The following is a 24,887-nucleotide window of genomic DNA, read 5'->3' on the forward strand; positions in this document are numbered from 1 at the left end:
TCATTACCAGCAGCATGGCAGCTGCTGCAGTTTAGGATTTTCTCTGCTGGGAATAAAATACCCACAATGCTGTAATACATAAGTAGGTGAATTTTTGCTTATGATCAGTTCTCACACCAGTTCATTGCTGGCATAGTTATCTGGGTCATTTAACTGAGATTTTACAGTATTAAAAAAACTAAAAAAGACTATGCTTTCAACCATAAAAGTTATATATCAATTATGTTGATTTTACATAGGTATTGAAATATGTGTTTATTAAATAAGTTGTGATCCGTAAAGTAGTCTTTAGGGCTTAATTGAAAGGAAATATTTAGCTTCTAAATTGGTGACATTTACACATTTTATTTTTCACCCCTCTTTCTGGCAGCATCCCTTCCTGAAACTGGCCAAACCATTATCCAGCTTGACACCACTGATCATGGCAGCTAAAGAAGCAATGAAGAGTAACCGTTAACATCATTGCCGTGGCCTCAATTCTTTTTTCCATTTTCTAAAAGAAGTCTTTTAATATATGAAAATTATTACTCTTTGGGGGTTTAAAGAAATGGTCTGCATAACATGGAGGAATAAAAGCAAACTACTACTTTCTGAAGACAACCAAGAGAAAAATGGCAAAACCAAATGACAACTTTCTATTGAATCCCTTCTTTAGGGTCCAAAAGGACTTGTGGACTGAATCACTAGCCTTACGTCTTTCAGCAGAAAGCCCATCAGGGCCATGTATCATGCTTGAGATTTGCATTTTAATTTGCTGACTTCATTAAAATAGAGCCCATTCATTGTCCCTTTGAGGGTATTTTCAATACTTGAATGGCAGATTTGAGTTTTTCAGAGTATTTGTTTCATCTGCTAGTCTTCTTTCCTCTCTTCATAGCTTCCTTTTTCCTTGACTTGCTCCTTTTGAGTTGTTTTGAGAAATCTTTCTTATGCCTAAACTAGAGGCAAGTGTGATAGAAATTATGTAGCTCCTTATATTGGCAAAGGAGCCCTATAATAGGTTTAACTTTGTATAGAAGTTAGGACCAGCTATTGTTACATGTACTATTTCAGTTCAGAATTTGAACTGAAGGAAGGGAAGAAAAGTATGTGATTTTTACCTTTTTTAACAAATGTGAAAGAGTCAATTTTAGAAATTTCATGGTAGTGAGCTGTTTGGCATTTGTTACATGTATAGAGAGAAGACTAATAATCTATATTTATAACTAAATCATTGAGGCAGAAAAAGAATCCCATTGATTATACCTTCTTACAGTTTTGTTTTCCCTTCTGACTATGTCCTCTTCAGATTTGGCTTCAGGACTTTGTGCCGCTACTTTCCCCTTCCCTCTTTTTTCCCTTCATTTTGGAAATAAGTTTCTGTATATGTTGTAATTTTAGCTAGTTTGTTTTTTAATTAACCCTCTCTCACTCTACTCCTCCCCCCTTCCCATGGTAAATAATATAATAACCATTGAATTTTCAGAATAAAGTTAACCTTTTTTTTCCATTTAAAGGAGAAAAATATTTGGAGCTAGCAGAGACAAAGAGGGAGACTTAAATCTTGGTGAGCTCTAAAATAATTAGATAAGATTATATTCATGAAAGAGAAATGTCAGTTATATAGATACGCAGCTTCTGACCAGTAAACTGTAGAGATTTGTTATAAATGTTGTTTCCCACCCATTACCAAAAAATTACTGTCTATGAGAACTTAAGTGACAAAATACATTTTGATAAATTCATGGGTCATTTGAAATGTTGAGTTACTTTAGATTTTTTCAAATAAGTAAATAATATTCATGTAAAAAACTGGGGAAAGGAAGAAAAATGAAATGTACTTGTTGATGGCAATACTTTTTATTTTAAAGATTTTAAAAAGGTCTGTGACCTATAGCATTATTAGAGTGCCCTCTCTTCTCCCCTCTCCTCCTCTCCTCTTCAAGACTTTCTCTCTTTTTCTCTCATTTTTTTAAATTGTTTTGACTGATGGAGGCAGCATTGTCTGTTCTGACATGCCAGGAGCCATGTAAAAGAGTCTGTGGTTTGGTTCTGGCAGTTGTTCCCACCGTTCACTTCTAGTTGACTTCACACCTACCTGCCATCCTGCAATAGTACAAATCATCAATAGAAATAGTTTTGATGTTTTGGAGTACATTAGGAGAACTAATAGAGTTTTATTTCCTGTCATTCCCATCATATCTGTGTTAGGATATAGGTATAAGGGTAGAAGTGGCTGGTTTTTTATTGATAATGCAGGAAGATTTTCACAAAAATGAGTAAAATAATTAATGAAACTTAAATCTAGAGCACTTAATGGTCTCTTTTCAGTTTGATTATTGACTTCATTTTTCTCTGGATTACATTGGCCTTCTACAGCTGTTACTAAATTACAGAAACAAGCTGGTTTATTTCTGGTGGAAAGCTACAGTGTCTCTTGAGTTCCAGATTTGAACATTCTTTGTAAATAGTTGTCTGGATGGATTATGATGAAGAAGATGCAACCAATGAAATAGAAAATCAACTAGATGATGTAAGACTGATCATTATGACCACTCTAGAAGGCACTTCCATACATAAGTCATAAAGACTGTATTCATTTAATGCAGTGCCAGTGCTCCATTTTTATGCCTGTGACTCATCAAAGGTCTTTTCAGTTTATAGAAGCAGTTTGGAATTTGTATTTACAGCTTCTTTGATGGTTACTGTATGTCCATTGCTGGCAACGGACTTTTGTCATTAAAACCTGACTCCTAGGTTAAGGGAGCTACACTGTGGTTTATTCTTTACTTACTTGGATAAACTAACTTGTAATAGAAATATGCTTCGGTTAATACTGAAATGTGTCAGTTTTTAATAATCTTAATCTTAAAAGCAATACAGAATTGTGATTTATTAATTTTAAATTAAAATGGTCAGATCTTGTTGCAAGAAAAATTATATTTGAATCAAAATTCATGTTTTTTTAAATAACTACCTTTTCTATTCACCCTTTTTGTCATTACTTGAGAATGAAAATTCCTGTTGAAATCTAAGTTACCTTAGTAGTCCTCTGGTATTATTAGGACAGTATTACTTACAGTATTTATTGTATTTCAGACTCTCTGGCAGTCTAAAAGTTTCCTTCGCCTCTTGTTCCTTTTGCTGCTTTTAGGGACAGTTAAAACTGGGAAACCATGAAACTATCAAACATTTTATCCCACCTAGAATAGTGAACAAGTAGAGGGATTGTACTAGCATAAGAAACCAAGGCTACCACAACTCTGTCTTCATGAGTGCATGGCATGTAGTATCAATTCTCTTTCCCTCAACATATAAATATTAAGCTGCTTAAAATGTGTCTAGTTACCACCAGTCCTGAATGAACCGGTGCTTTTAATATGCAATTTAAAACTACCTATGAGTATTTCTTTGTAGGGCTCACATAAATACATGTTTGTTTATATATTACTGTATTCTAGCCAGAATAATTTTAGATCTGATCAGGCAGTAGCTATAATTAGAAAAAAAATGGGTGCTTTAAAAATGTGTATGAGTTTTTTAATCTGAAAGTAAAAGTTTAAAAATATACTGAGATCCATATCCAGTGAACTGTCCAAATCATTTATAGAATATAGTAAAATACAGATTAATACTCGGGGTTTTTTAATAGTGAAATTTCATAGTAATATAAAAAGCAGATTGTCTTCCTTATCTCAACTGCTCCCACAATAGATAAACAATTAAAGTCAGTTTTTCCACAGTGCGTGTACATGAGTATGTGTAAGAAAGGAAAAAATACACACACACAGATTTTATTCTTCACTAACACGTTTATTGACCACTTGGGCAGAGACACTGTGGTGGTAGATATTGTGGGAATTACAGAGGAGAACCAAGCACTGGCCTGGCTTTGAGTGAACTGAAGTCTTTCTCATTCACCATTCTAGAATGTTGCCAAATGAGAGAAAAAGAAATTATGATAATTCTGTCAAACACATTTCCATTCTATATTAAACAGAGAACTATATTTGGAATTGAACATCTTTGGTAGGACTATCTTGCTTTTTTTTTTTTTTGGTAGATGGAATTAAGTGAAAGTAACTTGTCTTTTCTGTTTTGTCTTCAAATTTTATATTGACTTTTATTTTTAATTTAATCCCATTCAATTATTTAATTGTTACATTGACATTAACTGCTGTATTTGATGACCTTGTTCAATAATTTTGTTCTTTCAGGGCTAGAAATAAACTTTTTTTTAATGTTCATTTTTTCTTTTCCTAAACTTTAATTCTTCCTTTAGATCAGAATAGCTTAAAAAGTAAATGCAATAGGTTTTCAGAGAACATTCTAGTATTTTTAAAGATAAATGTTTTTTAAACATGTCATGGCACCATTTTGAATGTATTACAAAGCTCCAAATTGGAAAGATTTTCAGAAATTTATGAGTAATAAGCATGAGCCTTCCCTCTTTTAATCAGGTTCAGAAAGTTTATTCAAAATGTTCTGGCTTTCAGACCCAGGACAATACTTCTGATCTGTTGGAATACCTTCAGTAACTTGGCCTGAAACTGTTAATGCTTACTTAACTGAAGTAGTAAGAATCTTACTAGAATTTCTGTGTTAAATGCACTAAATATCTTTGAAAGTGCAATACTTTAAGGCATTACTTTATTATATGCATTTAATTTGAATACTGGATATCCTGACATGAAGAACAGCTGAATTATATAGAGTTCACCATGAAAAAACAAAATTTGACATTTATAGCCTGGGGTGCAGTCTGTAGACAATGACTGCTTAAAGTATATTTGTTACACTATAAAACTGTTCAGTGCTATTCTAACATTTATATTTCTTTGAACTAAAGCAAATGCTCAAAACATTTGCCTAAGAAAAGTTCAGAAATTCCTGGACAATTGATTTGAAAAGCACTATTTGTAGGAGATTAATACATGCTTTACTACTACTTTGATATTTGTGGCTTTTTTTAGACTAGGGAATTATTTTTTATGCAAATTATTTAACAAATTTTATCTTTCAAAAGAGGAGGAGGAGTAGAACAATGAAGGGAAAGGCCTTTTTTAAGCCTAGTTGTTTAAGGTTTTTAACAATGTAATGTACATAGATTAAAAATTCAAATAATCTTAAAAGAGTCACAATAAAGGGTGCCAGTCCCCAGCTGTAAACTTCCTCACCACAGAGTTCTGCTCCACAGAGGCATCTGCTTCTAACTTGGAGCTGTTTTTAGCATGCATTAATCTTCACATTTCTAAATTATGTATGTACACAGGTATTTCTTAACAGTTCAATATTTTACTTTATCTAGAAACTTCATATTATAACAGTTGAGAATTTGGTTACTGTTAAACCATCCCGTTCTCCCATTTCTACTTCCTCTAGTCTCCCAATTAAGAAAAGTGGCAATGTTTTATTCCATTAGTGGTCAGTTTTTACCTTACAACTTTCGGGGAGTGTTGTTCACTTGAGTCAAGTAATTTATTATCATTACATGTCACGTCTTATACAACTCTTTGCTTTTCCTGTTGTTAACTTTTGTCTTTTTGTTTCGTTTGAAACTTTCTATGTTCCTATCACTGAGTTATTCCAAACTCACCACAAAGGCCCTGTGAAGACTATTTTCTATAGAATTATTGTCTTAGATTATGACAGTTCCTTCTTCTTTCCTGGAACTTGATTGGGCTACAGTTTGGATTCTTTCTCTCGAGGCCTTCTGCCACTCTGACACCTGAAACTCAATTTCACTTTCCTTGTGAGTTAGATCCTTTGTTTCTTCCTCATTTTGGAGAAGAACATCTTTCATGAGTGTCCTGAGAGGGGTGCATTATAGGTAAGATTTTTAAGAACTTACATCTGAAAATGTCTCATTTAATTGATAATGAAGGATTTTAGGTTGGAAATCATTTTCCTTGAGAATTCTGAAGTCCCCGCTTCGCTGTCTTAAAACTTGCCATTTCTGATAACACCTTTATATGTAACCCATTTTTCTGCCTCTCTAGAGCTTTTGTGCTGAAAGTTTACCATGAAATGCCTTGGTGAGGATCTCTGTTTAGCTTTTGACAGCCCTTCGTGGTAACAGACTAATTTTCTTCAGTTCTGGTAAATTCTTATATTATTTCTGTAATAATTGCCACTTTTCCCCCTGTTATTTATTTCTGGAATTTTAACATTGGTCTTCTGTTTTTCTTATCTTTCTCTCCTGTTTTCTATCTCTTTGCCTTTTAACTTTCTAGGAGAATTTCCTCAATTTTATCTCTGGCACTTCTCTGAACATGTATCAACAATCACATTTTTAATTTCCAAAAGGTCATTCTTGTTTTCCGATCTCCCTTTTTATAGCCTTCCATTCTTGTTTCGTAAATTCATTCTCTTTCCTAGTGTATTAATTGTGAGAGTTTTTTTCTTAGCCCAATGCCATAACAAAATACCATAGACTGAGTGGTTTAAACAACAGAAGTTTATTTCTCACAGTCACGGAAGGCTTGAAAGTCCAAGATCAAGATGCTGGCAAAGTAGTTTTCATTCTGAGGACTTTTGGTTTGTAGGGGGCGGCCACCATCTTGGCTTTCACATAAAGACTTTTTTACAGATGTCTGGTGAATACCTGCAGATCAGTGCTGTTTCTGTAACACTAGTCTAGCACTGTCTGGCAGTGCACTGAACAAATACTCACGTACATGCTGGTTATTCTCAGTTCTCAGCAGAGCTTAGTGCTCTCCACCACTCATTCATTTCACTCCTAGATCTCTTTCCTCTCTCTTTTTCTCCAGACTTTCTCATGACTCCCAAGCCCTTTATTCCACCATCTCAACACTTTCTTGAACCTTACTGCCAGAATTTTCTGGCTTTTAGTCTTTGTCGCCTTTTGGTCCAAGTGAAAGATATTCTTCCCATCAATGGCTAACTTCACCAAGGACCCGTTCTCTGTATTTTACCACCTCCTAGGTCTTCTGGCCGCTCTGACATATCCTGACTCTCCTAGACCTTTTGGCTGTCCCTCCACTCTTTCTAACCCTCAGCAAAACAAGCATACTCACCTATCTTTTTTTTTTTTTTTTAACTATTTCCTTTGACTTTTCTCAGGTAAACTTGTGGAAAGAGGAGACCAAACTTCCTGTTTTTCTCTTCATTATCATATTGCGTCTACCCTCAGCATGTCATCGAAACTACCCCTATCAACATCTCCCAATCAGAGTTTCCAGGAGAGCCTCAAAACATCAAAAAGATGACTTCCCTCGACTATTTACTAGTGTGTTCACTAGTTTGTTTGAGAATTCCTAAGATTCTACTTGTTATCAGACTTCCTTGGTGTGAAATAGAGGACTTTTATTCCTAACTTTTTTAAAATGCTATGACCAGATATTTATTTTGGGCAAAGGTCTAGAATGTGACGTAGGTGTGGATTTGGTCAGACTTTAGTCGGTAGGATTCTGTTTTCACCATTGCAGATAAAATATACAAGCAGCTCTTGGCAATTGAGAGGGAAGAGTGGTGAGGATTAATAAAGCAAATTCTTGAAAATTTCTTAAGAACTTAATTTGTAATGTACGTTATTTGAATAACAGATTTGCCTTCCTGATAATTTTGTTTAGTCTTACAATGTGTTTTCGTTCGTTAAGTATGTTAATGTGGGCACCCAGAGGAGAAAGTCTTGTCTAAGTATGTGCAGAGTGGCGGAGGAAGGCCACCCCAGCCTTAATTGTAGATTCTTGGTCAGAAATTAAGAGTTGATGAGTACCTATGTCTTTATAATGAGATTTTTATGGCCTCTATATTTCTGATTAAAACTTATTATCCATGCATTTTAGTTTTTATTTAGGGAAAAAGGTAAAAATACTGATTTTCCAGAAGACAAAATATGTTCAGTATATGGTGGCGGGATTTCTATAAATTTGTAACTCAAGAAGTTGATTATTTTGAAAGCAACAATACTCATGTGGATGTCTAATTTCTTGTGTACTTGTTAAAAGGTATCTGTCACATTAACTTTTATCCACAGATCCCAGTTTGTGTTCTGTAACAGGTGAAAATATCTCACACTGTATTTTTTTTTTTTAAGCAAACAAAATGGAGTAACAGTGCCACATACATTCCTGTCTTTCATTCTTAGATCTGTAGGTATATACAGAGTTGCCATGGATACATTGCCAAAAAATGTTTTTCTCTATTTCTTAATGAATTACTTTGCTTTGACTTCTCCTATATTTAAAAACAGAAATGCACCATTTTCAAAAACTATTTGATCTGGGCCATAAGATTCAGGAATGTCTAACAGTACAATCTGATTCTGATTGCTTTAATATATTGTCATTAAAATCTTTAAGGAGTTTTGTGGTTGAAGCTAGAAGACATCTAAATCACATTCAGTATTCTTTACACTTTAGAATACTTTAAGTTTTGCTGCTAGTAACTTTGTTGAAGAGCTTTGTTTTTCAATAAATTCTAAAAAAAAAAAAAAAACTTAACCATGTGAGTTTTTACTATAGACATTGCCACTATTTTGATCACACTCTTCTTGGTGATATGAGAAGTGTTTAAATGTTTTACCTTTTTTGTTGTTGTTGTTCATCTATAGATCTTTTGGAGTATGTTCCTAAGACCAGGGCGTCATTGAAAAAATAAGTGTAAGCCATGGGCTGTGACTATATGGACAACTGCTTTCATATGACTTGCACTGTCAGCCTAGCAAATACTTTTCTACTTCCTTTCATCTATGCATATTTTACTACTAATAGTCTCCACTGTGTGCCCACTATGTCCTGTTTGAGTTTTGTTTTAATGACAAAGCACAGTTGACCATGGTATTGACACAAGAAGTCTAAGTACTTGAGTAGTTATTGATGCACATGTTTTCATCACTAAGCACTGTAAAAACAGCTTTATTAAACCTTTTTTTTTTTTTTGGCTCGGTTTCATCATATAGTCATGTTTGAACTTGTAAGTTTCTTCTGAATAAAAAATAGTGTAAATTTTGCTGGCAGTGAGAGAACCAGTTATGCTTTTAGTTAGTAACAATATTATTCTAGTAGACCGTGCACTAAAATTTGTTACTGTGAATTGGTTTTTTGTTTATTTGTTCTGTTTTGGGTGATAATAAAAATGCCTACATTGTAGGGGTTTTTTTTTAGGGTCAGATGAGTTAATTTCACATAAAATGCTTAGAATGGTGCCTAGCACATAGTAAGCATTTGATAAATATGATCTTCTATCGTTGCTTTTTTAAAAACTATAATCATTGGACAGTGCTTTATGATAATGCAGTAGCAGATGGGGGCCTAATTCACTGAGAATGCTGCACAGAGCTATTTGCCCTTTTCCCCTACCTCATCTTTTGAAAAATATATGCATGGGGGCAGGGTATAGCTCAAGTGGTAGAGCATAGGCTTAGCATGCATGAGGTCCTGGGTTCAAACCCCCATACCTCCTCTAAAAATATAAACCTAAATACCTCCTCCCCCTTCCAAAAAAAGTATGCATAATATAGCTTAAGGAATTATATTGCATATATACAAAGTCAGCCCCAAACATCCTTGTTTGGTAACATACTATGAAGTTACATATTTTATTTTATAGTATTGCAATATGAGACACTGTATTATAGTTTAGAAAGTCATTTTCTTGAAGGGGATTAAATAGGAAAAATATAAACCAATTTCCAAAGTACATTTTTCTATCTATTTTTAATAAGTTTGACTTTTAAGTCACAGGTACCCAAGAATGACTGTAAACAAGCAAGACTTATTTAAGTTGCACAAAAGAAGTCCCCTGGTAGTTAGTTTGGGGTTGTCATGGAGTCCAGCGATGCCACCAGGAAGCTTTGTCCATATTTTCACTACACCATTCTTAACATGGGGGCCTGTATCCTTATGCTTGTTGCCACATGGATACGAACTGGCTGCTCCACCTCCAGCTTCATGTCGGGCAGGAGGGAGAGAGGATGGGCAAAAGGCAACGAGAAGAAAGATGGAAGGAATAGTCCCTTTATCAATAAAGTATAAATTTTCCCAGAAACCTTCAGCTTCTGTCCCATTGGCCATGACTGTCATTTGATACTTCATAGCTGCAAGAGATTCTAGGGAAGAGTGTTTTTAAAAACCACACATTGCTTCCCCAGACGAATAGTTAGTAGTTGTTAGTAGAGAAGGGAGGATGGATGTGGGATACCGCAGTGGACACCATAGCTTGCAGGTGAAAACTGCACAATTTCAACTTTTCATAGTTCCTCCCCTGTCTTAGTATGTTCAGGCTGCTGTAATGGAATATCATACACCATGTGGCTTATAAACAAAGGGAACATTTTTCACAGTGTGGAGGCTAGGAAGTCCAAGATCAAGGCACCAGCAGATTGGATATCTGGTGAGGGCCCATTTCCTGGCTCCACAGATATCACATAACTGATTAATTGATACACTCATTTTCAGACAGGAGGAAAAGGGCCAGAGAGGCTTAATTGCTCAATATTACCCAACTAGAATTTCAGCGTTTCCACTACCCATCAATTCAGAGTTAATTGGAAGCAACTTTCAGCTCTCTAGGTCTCACCTCAGCTGTATAGCTGATTTTGAAGGAATATAATTTACATAGCTTATGAAAACATAAATGCAATTTTAATGCAATTTAAATATAGTTGCAGTGTTACACATTTAGTAATTGATCAGTGGGAAGGGACCACAAATAGCTGCTACACATTTTTGATGGAGTGAGTGATGTAGCTTAACTGAGGAAAGGCAGCCGCCCAGAACAGGAGCGGAGATGACCCGCTTGCTGAAAGCAAATGGTCTTTCTCTGCTTGCCTTGCTCCTGGATATCCTCTAGGGGGCGCTGCTGCCACTGACAGTCTCAAAGATTCTACTACACGTGAAAAAAAAATCCAATTCCTCTCACTGCCGTGCTATACTCAAGTTTACACCACTATCCTGGAAGAATTTGGATGTAACAATTTGACTGTTTAGAAGAAAGGGACCCTCTTGGTTCTTGAGTCAAAATCGGTATCAGCAAAGCCACATTCTTGTGGGGAGAAAACTAATCATCTCCAACTCCCCAGTGCTCCAGAAAGCCCATTTCCTGTAATCATATTTATTCTTTAAAAAACATTTAACTACATAAGTAATACAGGAGTACATTATCGTTTTGTAAGTTCCAGCATAAAGGGAAGGCTTCCCAACCCCTACCAAGTACCTTTCCCAAAGGAAATCTTACTGGTTTCTGTCTTTTCAGACCTTTCTCTATGCATTACCTCTAGATATTTACAGTTATGTAGACCAAGCAGTTCTTGAAGGGTGCAATCAAAGAACATTTGTTTTTGTTTCTCTCTCTTCTAGTCCATTTTATGAGGCTAGCTCTTCCCCATTCCCTAGATGAAATTTACAGCAAAGACCCAGACAGTTTACCACCAAGTTCTACAAAACATTCAAGGAGAAATAATTCCGATCCTGCAGGACCTAGTCCAAGATGTAAAAAACACCTCCCAAATTCTATTATGAGGATAGCATAAAAGTGATACCAAAATATGTGAAAGGGAAAATTACAAGGCAGTCTCATTCATGAAAAAGCAAAGCTAGTGATGTGTAACAAAGTACATCCTAATCAGGTAGTTATGCAAGGTTAGTAAAACTTCAAATCAATTTAATACACCATATTAGTATATTAAGTGAACATCTCAATAGATGAAAAAGCACTTAGTAAAATTCAATATCAACTCAAAAAATCAATCAACTCAATAAAAAATATATTTTAGCAAATTTGTAGTGAACTTCTTTAACCTGAAAGAATATGCATGCAAAAAATCTGCAGCAAGAAATCATACTCAGTGGTGGAGCACTGAAGGCATTCTTTAAGGATCAGAATAAGACGAGATTTCACCACTTTGATTTAAATTTGAAGTTGAAGATCCTAGTTAGTGCACTAAGAAAAAGAAAAGATGTAAGTAAGAATTGGAAAGTAAGATAAGCAACCATCATTGGCAGATAAGGTTGACAATGCCCAAAAGAATATGGGATAAATTATTAGGATTAATAAGAAATTTAGCAAGTTTACTGGAGATGAAACCTGTGTGTAAAAGTCAATTGTATTGCTAAACACTCGCAACAAACAGAAAATGTAATCTTAAAAATCATCATTTATAATAGATAAAAAACAAAGTACCTAGTAATAAGTAATACCACAAAAAAGTATAAGAATTTTTTAAAGAAAATGTGAAGATTCTATTGAAAGATTTAAATTTTTGGATTGGGAACCGCTTTATGGATAGGATAGTTTGAATTGTGCATGTTGAAAAGAAAATTCAAATTGTGAAACAATTCCATTTAACCCAGATAAATGAAACATTGGTTCAAAATAAGAAGTATATAGTCCCTTGAATTTTGGTATGAGGAGGCACTCCCTAGAGGCCATGACGTGGCTTATGTACTAATCTAGCCCCTTTGGGTAGTTTTTGTTTGTATGAGCCATACAGCCAACAGGAGTGTACCACCCACTTGCTATTCCCAGTTCTTTGGGGGAACTGGTTTCTACAGAGCTACATCTTCTTGTTGGCTGCTAACCATCCTGCCAGTCAAGAAGCTTCTTTAAATTCTAGAAGCCTCTTCTCACTTGTAATTAAAGTTTTGTTGTGAAAGTTAAAATTTTATGATGCCCATAAAATGTTTAGCGCCTGGTAAGAGCTCAATAAATAGCTATTTGTTTAATTTTTAAAATCTTCCAGAGGACAAATTTAGGGCAACCAAATGATAACTGGAAAAATTATGGAAAAAAAGGTTTTCAGTGAGCAATGGATCTAAATATAACTTAACTATAATTCTGATATAAATGTCAGAATTATAGTTAAACAGAAAGTATCATTTATACACTTGGGTATTGTAACATGATGACAGAAGTGAGTTTTACAAGTCACTTTTCTTCCAAATAGGATGTAGTAGACTGCAGCAGGACACTGTTCTTGCCACAACCGCCTAAAAAATGCAGAATAAGTTAAAAACATCATATTTTAAAATATACTAGAGGGCTGTCAAGTGACTAGAACTTGTCACCTTATTTTAGGTAAACAAAAATTTCAGAGAGAGGGCCCTTTATAGGTGAATTGACAATCACTAGCTGTTTTCTTTTGTGGAAACATTTGCTGATTCTAGTTATAGGCTGAGGATCGGTGTTAATCTAGGCAGAGGGAATCTACTGGGGCAAAGAAAACCCAGAGGAACTTCTGGTGGTCATTTGGGAGTACTGGGACAGATTGGAAACCAGGAGAGCCTCAATGCATGGCTGATTTTCCATGTGCGGCATTTGGTTGCTCAAGACCTGCTTGGGAGGCTTTGGGGATGGACGAAAACTTTTTAAAAGTCATGGTACTTAGGAAACCATGTCCCATGAGAGAAAAATGGCCTCCTCAAACACATGGCTAACCTCTCCCTGGAAACATTTCTCATATTTTGAAGCTGAATAACTGGAGGCAAAAAAGCAAAACTCAAAGTCTCTAAAGAAACAAACTGAAAGTATTCTAGTCTTTCAGGGGTGAGGAGAAAAGTTTTCTACCAAAAGCCTGGGCTACCCCTGAGGAACAGGGATGAACCAGAGATGGAATGATTCTAAGTAAGAGAACAACCTTGCCAAGACCCAGCTCAATTTGATTATGACAATTAGACCCTCACTCTATCAGCCTAATGGAGGGAAAGGGGAACTCTCACTGAAACATATCATGTGGTGGCTCTACAGTTCTTTTATACACACTGTCTGGCATAGATGAAAACATTACCAAGCATATGAAGAGGCAGGAAAATGTGACTGATAATCAAAAGAGAAAAATGAACCATTGAGCCAGACCAACAAATAATCAAACGTTGAAGTTAGCAAGCAAAGACTAAAAAAAAAACAAAAAAACAAAAAAACCCCAAAAACTATGATAAATAAGATAAAGAAAGTAGAGGGAAAGATAAAATAGATGAAAAGATGGAGACTTTTTATGGAAAACTGGAATCTATAAAAAAAAAACATTAAATTCTAAAACTAAAAATACAGTATTAAAAATTAAGAACACTGCATAGATTTGACAGCAGACTGGACGTCATGAAAGAGAATTAGTAAAGTCAAAAACAGGTCCATAGGCACAGCAAAGGAAACCATAAGCCAAACAAAACAACAACCTACGGAATGGGAGAAAATTTTTGCAAACGATGAAACCAACAAAGGCTTGATCTCCAGAATATATAAGCAGCTCATATGACTTAATAAGAAAAAAACAAACAACCCAATCCAAAAATGGGCAGAAGACCTAAACAAGCAATTCTCCAAGGAAGACATACAAATGATCAATAGGCACATGAAAAAATGCTCAGTATCACTAATTATCAGAGAAATGCAAATCAAAACTACAATGAGGTACAACCTCACACCAGTCAGAATGGCCATCCTTCAAAAGTCCACAAATGACAAGTGCTGGGGAGGCTGTAGAGAAAAGGAAACTCTCCTACACTGCTGGTGGGAATGCAGTTTGGTGTAGTCACTGTGGAAAACAGTACGAAGATTCCTCAAAAGACTAGGAATAGACTTATCATATGACCCAGGAATCCCACTCCCGGGCATATATCAAGAAGGAACCCTACTTCAAAATGACATCTGTGCCCCAATGTTCATAGCAGTACTATTTACAATAGCCAAGACATGGAAACAGCTTAAATTTCCATCAACAGATGACTGGATAAAGAAGCTGTGGTATATTTATACAATGGAATACTACACAGCCATAAAAATGACAGCATAATGCCATTTGCAGCAACATGGATGCTCCTGGAGAATGTCATTCTAAGTGAAGTAAGCCAGAAAGAGAAAGAAAAATACCGTATGAGATTGCTCATATGTGGAAGAAGAAGAAGAAGAAGAAGAAGAAGAAGAAGAAGAAGAAGAAGAAGAAGAAGGAGAAGGAGAAGGAGAAGGAGAAGGAGAAGGAGAAGGAGAAGGAGAAGGAGAAGGAGAAGGAGAAGGAGAAGAAGAAGAAGAAGAAGAAGAAGAAGAAGAAGAAGAAGAAGAAGAAGAAGAAGAAGAAGAAGAAGAAGAAGAAGAAGAAGAAGAAGAAGAAGAAAAATACAAAACAGAAACAGACTCAGAGACATAGAATACAAACTTGTGGTTGCCAAGGGGGAGGGGGGTGGAAAGGGACAGACTGGGAGTTCGAAATTTGTAGATACTGACAGGAATGTGTAGAATAGATAAACAAGATTATACTGTATAGTACAGGGTAATATATACAAGATCTTGTAGTAGCTCACAGTGAAAAAAAAAGTGACAATGAATATATGTATGTTCATGTATAACTGAAAAATTGTGCTCTACACTGGAAATTGACACAATATTGTAAACTGACTATAACTCAAGAAAAAAATGTTAAAAAAAACAGGTCAATAGAGGGAGGGTGTAGTTCAGTGACAGAGTGTGTGCTTAGCATGTACGAGGTCCTCGGTTCAGTCCACAGTACTTCCATTAAAAAAAAATTTAAATAAACCTAATTACCTACCCCCCCCCAAAAAAAAACAGATCAATAAAAAAACATTCAAACTGAAGCATCAAGAGAGAGAAAAAAAAAAAGATGATACAAAGTGTAAAGCACATAGTGAACAAGTTCAACTAATCTTACACATGTACTCGGACTCCCAGAGGAACAGAGACAAGACAATGGAGCAAAAATAATACTTGAAGAAACAATGGCTGATTATTTCCCAAAACTGATAAAAGACATCAGTCTATACATCAGAGAAATTTAGTGAAATCCAGGCCTAATAAATACAAAGAAAACCACAGTAGGGCACAAAATAGTCAAATGTCTATTTCATGTCAAATGTCAAATTCAAATCAACAACAAAGAAAAAACACTTAAAAGCAGCTAGAGCTTTCTCTTCAGCAGCTCCCTCTTCATGGGAGACTCTCTCCTGTGAACTCTGTGTGCTTTGGACTTCCCAGTCTCCCTCCTTTTTCCCCCTCTACTCAGGGAGACCAGGATCCTCCTGGTTTCCCTACCTGTGATTGTCCTGGAGACTCTTGCTGGGCAGTAAACTGGTGCATTTGAGGGTCTCATCCCATTTATTGTCTATCTCTTTGGGATCAGTATTCTTCTGTGCCTTATGTCAAATGTCTTTAACTATTGTTTCATATTTTTGTCTGGTTTTTTAGTTGTTTCAGTTGGAAGGGTAAATCTGATCTCGTTATTCACTCTTGACTGGAAGCGGAAATCTTTAAGATTCAAGATTTACTTTTAAACTGAAGAAATATTCCAATCTGAGCTTACAGATCTATTATTAAAACTCAGTAATAACTACAGCAATTGTTTATAAAGAAGACTAAGAAAAGCTTTTGTTTGGGAAGGAGTGTCAGTGACATTGGTTAGGATTTGCTGACACGCGTATTAAAAGCAAACCACATTATAGTCGGTTTTACTATTTTTAAAATCGCTGCAGTCAATACACACCCTTATTGCTGGTACCTGGGGCACAAGTCTCCCAGCACCCCACCCTTGGTGTTCCATTGTATCCATCTGCACTCTATTTCAAATCGAATATGGCCAAAATTGAATTCATCTTCCACCATAAATCTATTATTTTATTTTCTACCTATCAGGATATTGCATTATAATTACTTATATCTCTTCCCCCCAATTAGATTGAGGGCTTGCAAGAGAAAGACTACTTCATGTTCATATTCAAATAAATGCTTGTTGAAAGAAGGGCGCTTCAACTTATCAGGCTGAAGTCAATTTTCCTCTCTTCAGAAAGAGAATGACACATTTACTGCAGACTTACTAAGCACTTGTAGGCCTGTCACTATTTGGTGGGGGCTGGGGCTACAGCGGTGAGTAAGACCGGGCTCTTGCCCTCCTGGGGAAGTGTTCTCAGTTGAGGAGAGGCGGGAAAAGGCATATCACAATTCTTAGGATTAAGATCATCATGGGAAAACCAGAGAAGAAAAACCCGGGCCAGGCCTCAAAGTGCATCCAGAACAGGAAGGTCGTCTTTCGCTTTTGGAAGCGAAAAGAGAAAAAGGATTAGTGGAGGGAAGCTCCATATAGTAGCTGTGGTCTGCCTTAGACCTTTGTGGGTTAAAAGATTGAGAGCAGGCGGAAAAGAAGTCTCAAACCCACTTTGCAATTTCTCGATCACTGTTTCTACCATCCTCACGTGCTCGGAGCAGGGCGCGAGGTGGGGGCTGCTGGAGTGGACCAAGTGCTACCCCCGACGCGGGCGCCGCGACGCGTCAGAAAGACGTCCAGGGACTGGAGAAGAGCGCGCCGCCGGAAGCGGAGGGAAGGCGGAGCCACTCCCCTAGACCCGGGCCTCGGCTCACTCTCCCGCCCCCTGCACGGGGCGCGGGTGGGGCTAAGGCGGAAGGGTTCGGAAGGAGATGACGATGTAAGTGAGCGCCGGCGTCGCGGCAGCGGCTCCAGAGGAAGCTCGGCGGCCGTGGCCGCTGTGAGCAGGCCGGACGCCGCCTGGCCAACGGGACTTACCCTAAAGCTGGCGAAGGCGGGGCCGCAGTCCAAGCTGCCGCAGTATCTGGACCCACAGTCGGGCAGGTGCCGGCAGCGAGGGACGTAGGTAAGCTGGAGCCCGAGTGTCAGATCCGGCGAATGCCTTACGGAGCGGGGTGGCTGGCCATTCCCGCGCCAGTGCGCGCCAGCTCAGCACCCGGGCCTGGAGGCCTCGAGGGCTGCTTTCCCCTCACGCTCGTACCAGAGGCAGCGGATTTCTCCCCGGGCGCTGCTGGGCCTTTCTGGGGGCGGGAGGGAGCTCGTTCTGAGGGACCGCTGTCCTCCCCTCTTTCTCTCTAATCTGAGCTGTACGACGTAGAAGCGGAGAGGGCTAGCGCCCCCGCCTCTCCTGCTGAAGCCGGGGGAAGCTTTGAGAGGAAGCGCTGTCGGTAGAGGTCCTCCAGCTTCTGCTGTATTGGTAGTGAAGGGGTTTTACTTGTTCGGTTAGTTCTGCTTCCTTCGTGCCTTTGGTTCTTTCTTCCACACTCCTGGGACCCTGTTCTAGTGAATAGGTCTTGCACAATTGAACATTACGGTGGTGGCAAGTCTGTTTTTCTGTTGTCTGTGCTAGACAGTGTCAACCCAGGCTAGACTGTTTGACCACTCTTTTGGAAGAGGAGGGATGCGAAGAGGATATGGGAGATAAGGGTTTTGGACTTGGAGTCAGAGGAGCTGAGTTTAAATCTAGCCTGCCATTTGGTAGTGGCTTTAAATCTCGTGTAGACATTGTTAACCCATGTAAAATGGAGCTTTCTTTTACTTATAAAAGTTGGGGGAATTAAATGAAATGAAGAAAGCAGAACATTAATCATGATATGTTTGGGGAATCCGGTTAAACTCGACTTCAGAATATCCAGGACACTTACTAGTAGGTTCTTAACTAATTCCGGTTTTTTACCCGAAATAACTAAGCTCGGTATGGAGAAGGGTGCCAGAGGAGATAGTGGAATCTTGCGTGGTTAAAACCTAACTGCAGTCTCTGCTTTGAGTTGGGCAGCATTAGGAAAAAACCAGCCTCTTCCTACTCACCCAGATGTCTCATGCTGATTGATAACACATTTTTGGTATTCGAGGGATGCTCTAAATTAGTTTTGCTCTTATTTGACGTAGTTAGTGGACCCTTTCTAGGAGGAAAGCTGGAAGGCGCCTTCCTTACACGTTGGCCCACTTTAGAAGGAATTCTCTGCCCAATTTTGAGGACTCCTCACTCTGCCTCTAAAACATTTCATGTTAATTGAAAATGTGCGGAGAATAAATACAGGAATTTGAATCCTTTGAGTGGCTGGACATTACCATTCTAAATTAATCCGAGGGGATGACTTTCTCTGTATTGGAGGAAGAAGAACATTCACCACTCTGAAGTTTGTGGGGTTTTTTTTTTTTAGTATTTTATTTTATTTATTTGTTATTATTTAATTATTTTATTTTGGTAGTGGTGGGTCATTAGGTTTATTTATTTTTAGAGGAGGTACTGGGAATTGAACCCAGGACCTCATGCTAAGCATGCTCTCTACCACTGAGCTATACCCTCCCCCCACTCTGAAGTTTAATAGACCCTAAGTTAGAGAAGTGTTTAGGGAGGAGGAAGAGGGATGCAATCAGTGACTTGAGTGAGTAGCACCTGTTCTTAAAATTGCTTGTTCAGACAAATTAAGGATACTTTCCTCATTGGAGCATGATGATGTCAGTGGAGCCTGATGAAGTGCAGTCTTCAGTTCCTTTGACACAGAATTGTCAGTTTGGAATTTTAAGTCATGAATATGAACGAGACCTTGAAGGTCATCTAATCCAATGGTTCCAAAACCTTGGGGGACATTAGAATCATTTGGAGAATTAAAACAAAACCCCAAATGCCCACACACTACCTTAATAGATCTAAAGTGGGACCTGGGTATTTGAGGTTTTTAAAAAGCTTCTCAGGTGATACTCATGGTTTGAGAACGCAGATGTAGATCTTAATTTATAAACAGGCTCAGAGAGAGAGTGTCGTGCTTATCTAGTTGCCTTCTATGCCTTCTCATTTTTTTTTCTCTTCCTTTCCTTAACAAATAACATTACTTGAATCAATAGTACTGTTTCAGGTTTTGTAGTGCCTTGAGCCCAGAAGGGAAAAAAAAATTTGTCAGTAGCTCTGTGTAATTCTGTTTTCAGTTTCCTCTGCAGTTAGACTCCTTAATGCTCTTTGATGGAAGTATTAGATTTTACAGTAAAATTTCTTACTGAATGTTGCTTAGGTTTTTGTTGTTGCTTGCAGAATTATATAGAGATCATATCACTTTATAAATCAGTTTTTAGTAGGCTATAAAAGCATAAAGTCAAGTCTTCATAAACCAGGGGGAAATTTCAATTTAAGAATATTTAGCTTTTGTTCAAACTGGCTTGTCATAAACCCACTGTACTATACACAGGCTCCCCCCGACCCTTCCTCCATCCTGGTATGCATAACCTCTTACTTTGTATCAACTAGCCAGCTTACTATGGAACTTAGTTTAGGAACTGTTAGAGTTCTATGTCTCTAATTGCCTTATAAACACCTGATTGAACTAGAGGCTCTCAGCATTTGCTTTAAGCTTGTCCTTGAATTTTTAGCCCCTTTTTCTTTCTTAGTTAAATTGTACTATGCTACTAACTTAAAAGAATTTGGTAGCTACCTAGAAAGGATCAACTGATGGAGCAATAACAGTGCCTCATGTATCTTTCTTACCCATTTTAGTGAAAATGTCCTGACTTTTTTTTTTTTTTCCCTTAACGAAGGCACTGGGGATTGAACCTAGGACCTTGTGCATGCAAAGCATGTGCTCTGCCACTGAGCTACAGCCCCCAAACCCCGTGACTCTTTTTTGGGGGAGTAATATTTTCAGAATTATTAAGGTAATTACAGGCCATCAGGCAGAGTTGAACATTCTCTTTTTTGAGAGATATATTCATTATCAAATAATTCTTTGATAGCCTTTTCATTGCTTCAGTCATTCTCTTTTTTTTTTTTAAGATATCACACTTCAGTGATTATTATTTTGTGTTAGTAGTAGAGCCTGAAATGGACCCTACATCACAGATTCTTTAAAGGAAGATGCTGAATTATTTTCTTTTAAAAATGACCCTATTTATAGCATGTTAACTTCCTACAACCAGATGACAAAAGGTATTCTGAATTTGCTGATTTAAAAAGCCATGTTAACAGAGAAGCAGTCTATAAATTCAGAATCTAGAGAGATACATAGTAGGTGTATGAAATGAAAAAAACAAGTTGCTGAGTCTCGTTTTTTATTTTTGTCTGAAATAGCTTAATTTTGAAGTTTAAAAATTATTGAATTTCAGATTCTGACAGAGCGCAGTTTTCAAGTAGAGGTATTTAGAAAGATAAATATGAACCCAGGGTCACAATTTTAGTCTAAACTGGTACATGTTAAACATAGAAACCAAGTCAGGGTGGGATAGGAACAACTTGAAGACCAGTGAAAAGTGGAGTTTAGAAGTCACTTGCTCATTCTTGAGGCAGTCTTCTCTGTCTATAAGGACTTAGACCAGGGTTGTATACTTAACTAAATCCACTTTATATCTGGTGGCTGAGTGTGGTGAGACTATCATGAGAGGTACCATAAATGTGCAAGTCTCCAGTTCTCAGTCAGTCTTTTTATGGTTCTTTCATACCCTCTGATACCAGTGGGCAAATTTTCTTTTAATTTTTATTTTGTTTTTAATCTTGTTTCTTACTACAAACTATTGTCTCATTTTTCTGGGGTGGGTAACCCCTCCCCTGTTTATTTACTACACAACGGCTATTCTCATTACTGTCTTATTACCTCCAGGAGAAAGAACTTTTTCATAGTGTTGCTTGAGTTAACCTGTACAGTGGCAGCATGCAAACTTTTACCCAAATATTGGGCCTCTTAAGGATTGTTCAGAGTTCAGGCTGTCCCAGGGTCAGTGAGTATCTAATCTAGTAAGAGTTGAAAGCCCAGTTCTGTTTCCCTTGTGTGTATGTTTTATCTTTGAAGGAATATTGGTATTTGGTGAACATGAGCACACAACAGCATGATGGAGAATACAGGGGCAGAAATGTAAAAGGACCCCATGTGGAGGTTGCTTTTAATTTTAATCACTTGTACTCTGAGTTGATGCTTGGGATTTATTGATTTTAGGGTACACTGGCTAGACTTTTACTGGAGAGCCTTCAATGGTAGTATCTTTATCTTTTTTCTTGGGCTAGTTGGATTTCCCAAAGAAGAGTCTTTAAGTCTCCTGCTTGGAGTTTATAAGCTGGGCTATCAACAATCTGGTAGCTAAACTGAGGAAAATGGTAGAGGTCTTAGAATTCAGTATATAAACAGTCATTTATGTACACTTAACTATTTTCAGTATGATACCCTCATTCTCAACTGGACCGGATGTTTTCCAGTCTCATAATCCTTTGTTTTATCCTTTAGATCTGTGCTACCAATATGTAGCCACTAGCCATGTGTAACAACTTAAAAAATTAAAATTAAATAAAATTAAAGATTTGGTTCCTCTGTTGCACTAGACACATTTCAAGTGGTTGGTAACCACATGTGTCCGGAGGCTACCAAATGGAACAGAGCAGATACAGAATATTTCTATCATTGCATAAGTTTTGTTGACCAGTGCTGTTCTACTCTAGGAAAGAACACACCAGGCTTCTGCACAGATGGGGAAGGGGCAGTTGGCTGGATTTTGTGGAGAGTAGGAGGGTATCTAAATGATTGACCTATCCTCTTGTTTTTTAGCATCATGTTCACATCACTCGTATAGAACCTGCTGTTGCCAATTCCTGACCTGTTTTGAGGCACTGTTGTATAAATTGGATTGCTTTCCTCGTTGCAAGCTTGACATTTTACTTTCTTACGTCTTTAAGTCAATCCACATTCCAGCTTCCTCTCTTCTCTCTTACATATGCTTAAAAAAGAAAACCCCTGAAGATTTCTGCTTTTCATTGTATGTATATTATATTTTAGAAAAAACTTTAAATTTATTTTAAAAAATAATTTACTTATTTTGTTTTTTGTTGGGGGAGGTAATTAGGTTTATTTATTTATTTAATGGAGGTACTGGGTATAGAACTCAGAACCTCATGCCTGCTAAGCATGTGCTCTACCACTTGAGCTAAGCCTCCTCACTCCCAAAAATTCTTTATTCTCATCTTAATAAGGTTTTAGGAGGGAGTGAAAGTAAAATGTCTCTTCAGTCTGCTGTCTTTTTTTTTTTTTAATTTTTTTTGACACAGTGTGTCAATTTCTGGTCTACAGCATAATGCTTTAGTCATACATGAATATACACATTCGTTTTCATATTTTTTCACCATAAGTTACTGAGATATTGAATATAGTTCCCTGTGCTGTATAGTATGAACTTCTTGTTTATTGGGTTTTGTGAGAATCCTCCTGTATTTCAAAACAAGACACTGCCAGAGTTCAGTAGGTGTTCTGTGCGATTCAGTGAATTTGTAGATGTAATTCTTGGTGTATTTGTGGGAGAGGGTGAGTTGTGAGTCTCTACTCCACCATCTTGGCACCTCCCTCCCAGTCTGCCGTCTTTATCCATAAATAAAGTACTCCCTCAGCATTTAAACATGTACAGATATCTCTGTTTAAAAAAAGTCCGCCCTCTCTCATTTACTCAGGCTTCTTGAGCAGTTTTACATATTGTCTTCTGTACTCCTTCTTGGGTTTTGTCCTCTCCATTCTACTAAAATTTCTTTTGCAAATGTTGTAAGAATCAGATGGACACTTTTTAATTCTTACCTTGCTTGACCTCTCAGCAGCCTTTGACTGACCATTTCCCTCCTTCTAGAAACTTTCCCTAGCTTTCCTAACACCACACTTACCTGATTTTCCACTTTATTTCCCGGTCATTCCTTTTCTTTACCTTACTTTTACATGCTAGAGTTCCTCAGGACACTGTCCTCAGGTGCATTCCCTTCTACCATTTACAAATTGTCCCGAGGTGAGCTTATCATTTTCTGTAGCTTTGGTTACTATAATCTGATGACTTAAACTGGGATTTCTGTGCTATCTTCTTTTCAGAGTTCCTGACCTGTATGTCCAACAATATGCATCCACTTGGATTTCTTACAGTCACCTCACATCTAACATGTCTAAAACTAAAGAGATAGCCAGTATAATCTTCCTCCCATCTTTCTCCATTGTTCTGTATAAACTATACCACCATCTCCCCAGTAACTCATACTGAAATTCTTACCCTCTCACCCCCACAGGCTTTCTCTCAGTCTTGACATTTCTGACCTGAAAAATCTCAAGGTCGATTCACTTTGCTACTTCTCCCAGTTTTCCTTTAATCCAAGCAGCTATTGCACTTTGCCAGCATTTACCTGTAATAGCCTCCTAACAGGTTTCCTTTGCTGTGGCTTTCTTCCTACTGTTCTGCACACTGCAGACAAAATTATCTTTTTAGCCATACTAATCAGATCTTATACACCTCTTTGTCTTTCAGTGGCTTCACACTACCTTTATGTTAAGTAGCAGCATTATTAATTTAGCTTTTCTATTCCTTGCCTACCTCTCCAGCTCCTCCTTTAAGTGATATTGAAGTTTTTTTAGTTCCTTGGCATACTACATTCCCCCTCCTGGGCTTCTGTTTATCTGTTCCCTTTGCCTAGGTACGTTCTCATCCTTTGTCTCAGCTTAAATATCTTATTGATGATTTCTCAGCAATTATATTACCTTTAAGTATTATGAAGAGTAAATTCCAAATCTCCTTTTATATTGGTAGTATACAAAGAGAACATGTTTGAATTTCATATTAAGAAGTTTATTTGTGGGGGAGGGTATAGCTCAGTGGTAGAATGCATGCTTAGCATACAAGAGGTCCTGGGTTCAATCCCCAGTACTGCCACTTAAAAAACAAATAAATACATAGCCTAATTACTCCCCCCAAAAAAAGTTTGTTTATTTTTAAGTGTTTTTTTCCCATTAATAAAGAAATAGACTAAAATACAATACTCTAAAGCAGAGGTTCCCAAACTTTCTCTGTTCACAAACCCTTAATGTCTTTTTCGTAGTGCCTTTAGGCTTAACAGTTTAATTTATTCAGTAATTAGGTCTAAATAACTTATTAAGTACTTATGATCTAGCAACTTAATAGTTGGTTTTTAAAAAAAATACATAAATTGAAAGACAAAATAGTAGTATTATTTCATTCTTAAATAATAAATAACCACGGTTACTTACTGTATGCACTTATTGGGTACTATAAACTTCACAAACCTTGGAATCGTTAGACACCACCCACATTTCCTGTTCCAAATTGATTTTTGCACAGTATTTTTTTTAAATCATAGCAATCAGCAAAAAGCCAGCTTTGCAAAGATATGTCATCAAAAGGAAGATAGCATATATAGCATGATCTGATTTGAAACTGAACTGTC

The 24,887-nt window shown here is 37.2% G+C and overlaps 2 protein-coding genes across 8 annotated transcripts in view; both read left to right on the top strand.

Annotated features, from left to right (window-relative positions):
- The window catches only part of PAK2 (p21 (RAC1) activated kinase 2), a 70,332-nt gene extending 66,106 nt beyond the window's left edge, over positions 1 to 4,226 (top strand). For all 5 annotated transcript variants that reach the window (XM_074365363.1, XM_074365355.1, XM_010959307.3 and 2 more), the window contains one exon: positions 371 to 4,226. In XM_074365363.1, the coding sequence (XP_074221464.1) occupies positions 371 to 457 (87 nt within the window). In that variant the 3' untranslated portion in view covers positions 458 to 4,226. The remainder of the gene's footprint in view (positions 1 to 370) is intronic.
- A 13,106-nt stretch (positions 4,227 to 17,332) lies between these two features.
- The window catches only part of SENP5 (SUMO specific peptidase 5), a 42,597-nt gene continuing 35,042 nt past the window's right edge, over positions 17,333 to 24,887 (top strand). Inside the window, exon 1 of one of the 3 annotated variants that reach the window (XM_045519832.2) lies at positions 17,333 to 17,552. The gene's annotated coding sequence lies outside the window, so the exon portion shown is untranslated. The remainder of the gene's footprint in view (positions 17,553 to 24,887) is intronic. The other 2 variants (XM_010959303.3, XM_010959302.3) reach the window with 2 other exon arrangements.

This window comes from Camelus bactrianus, chromosome 1, assembly GCF_048773025.1.
Source record: "Camelus bactrianus isolate YW-2024 breed Bactrian camel chromosome 1, ASM4877302v1, whole genome shotgun sequence".
NCBI classification, from domain to species: Eukaryota; Metazoa; Chordata; class Mammalia; order Artiodactyla; family Camelidae; genus Camelus; species Camelus bactrianus.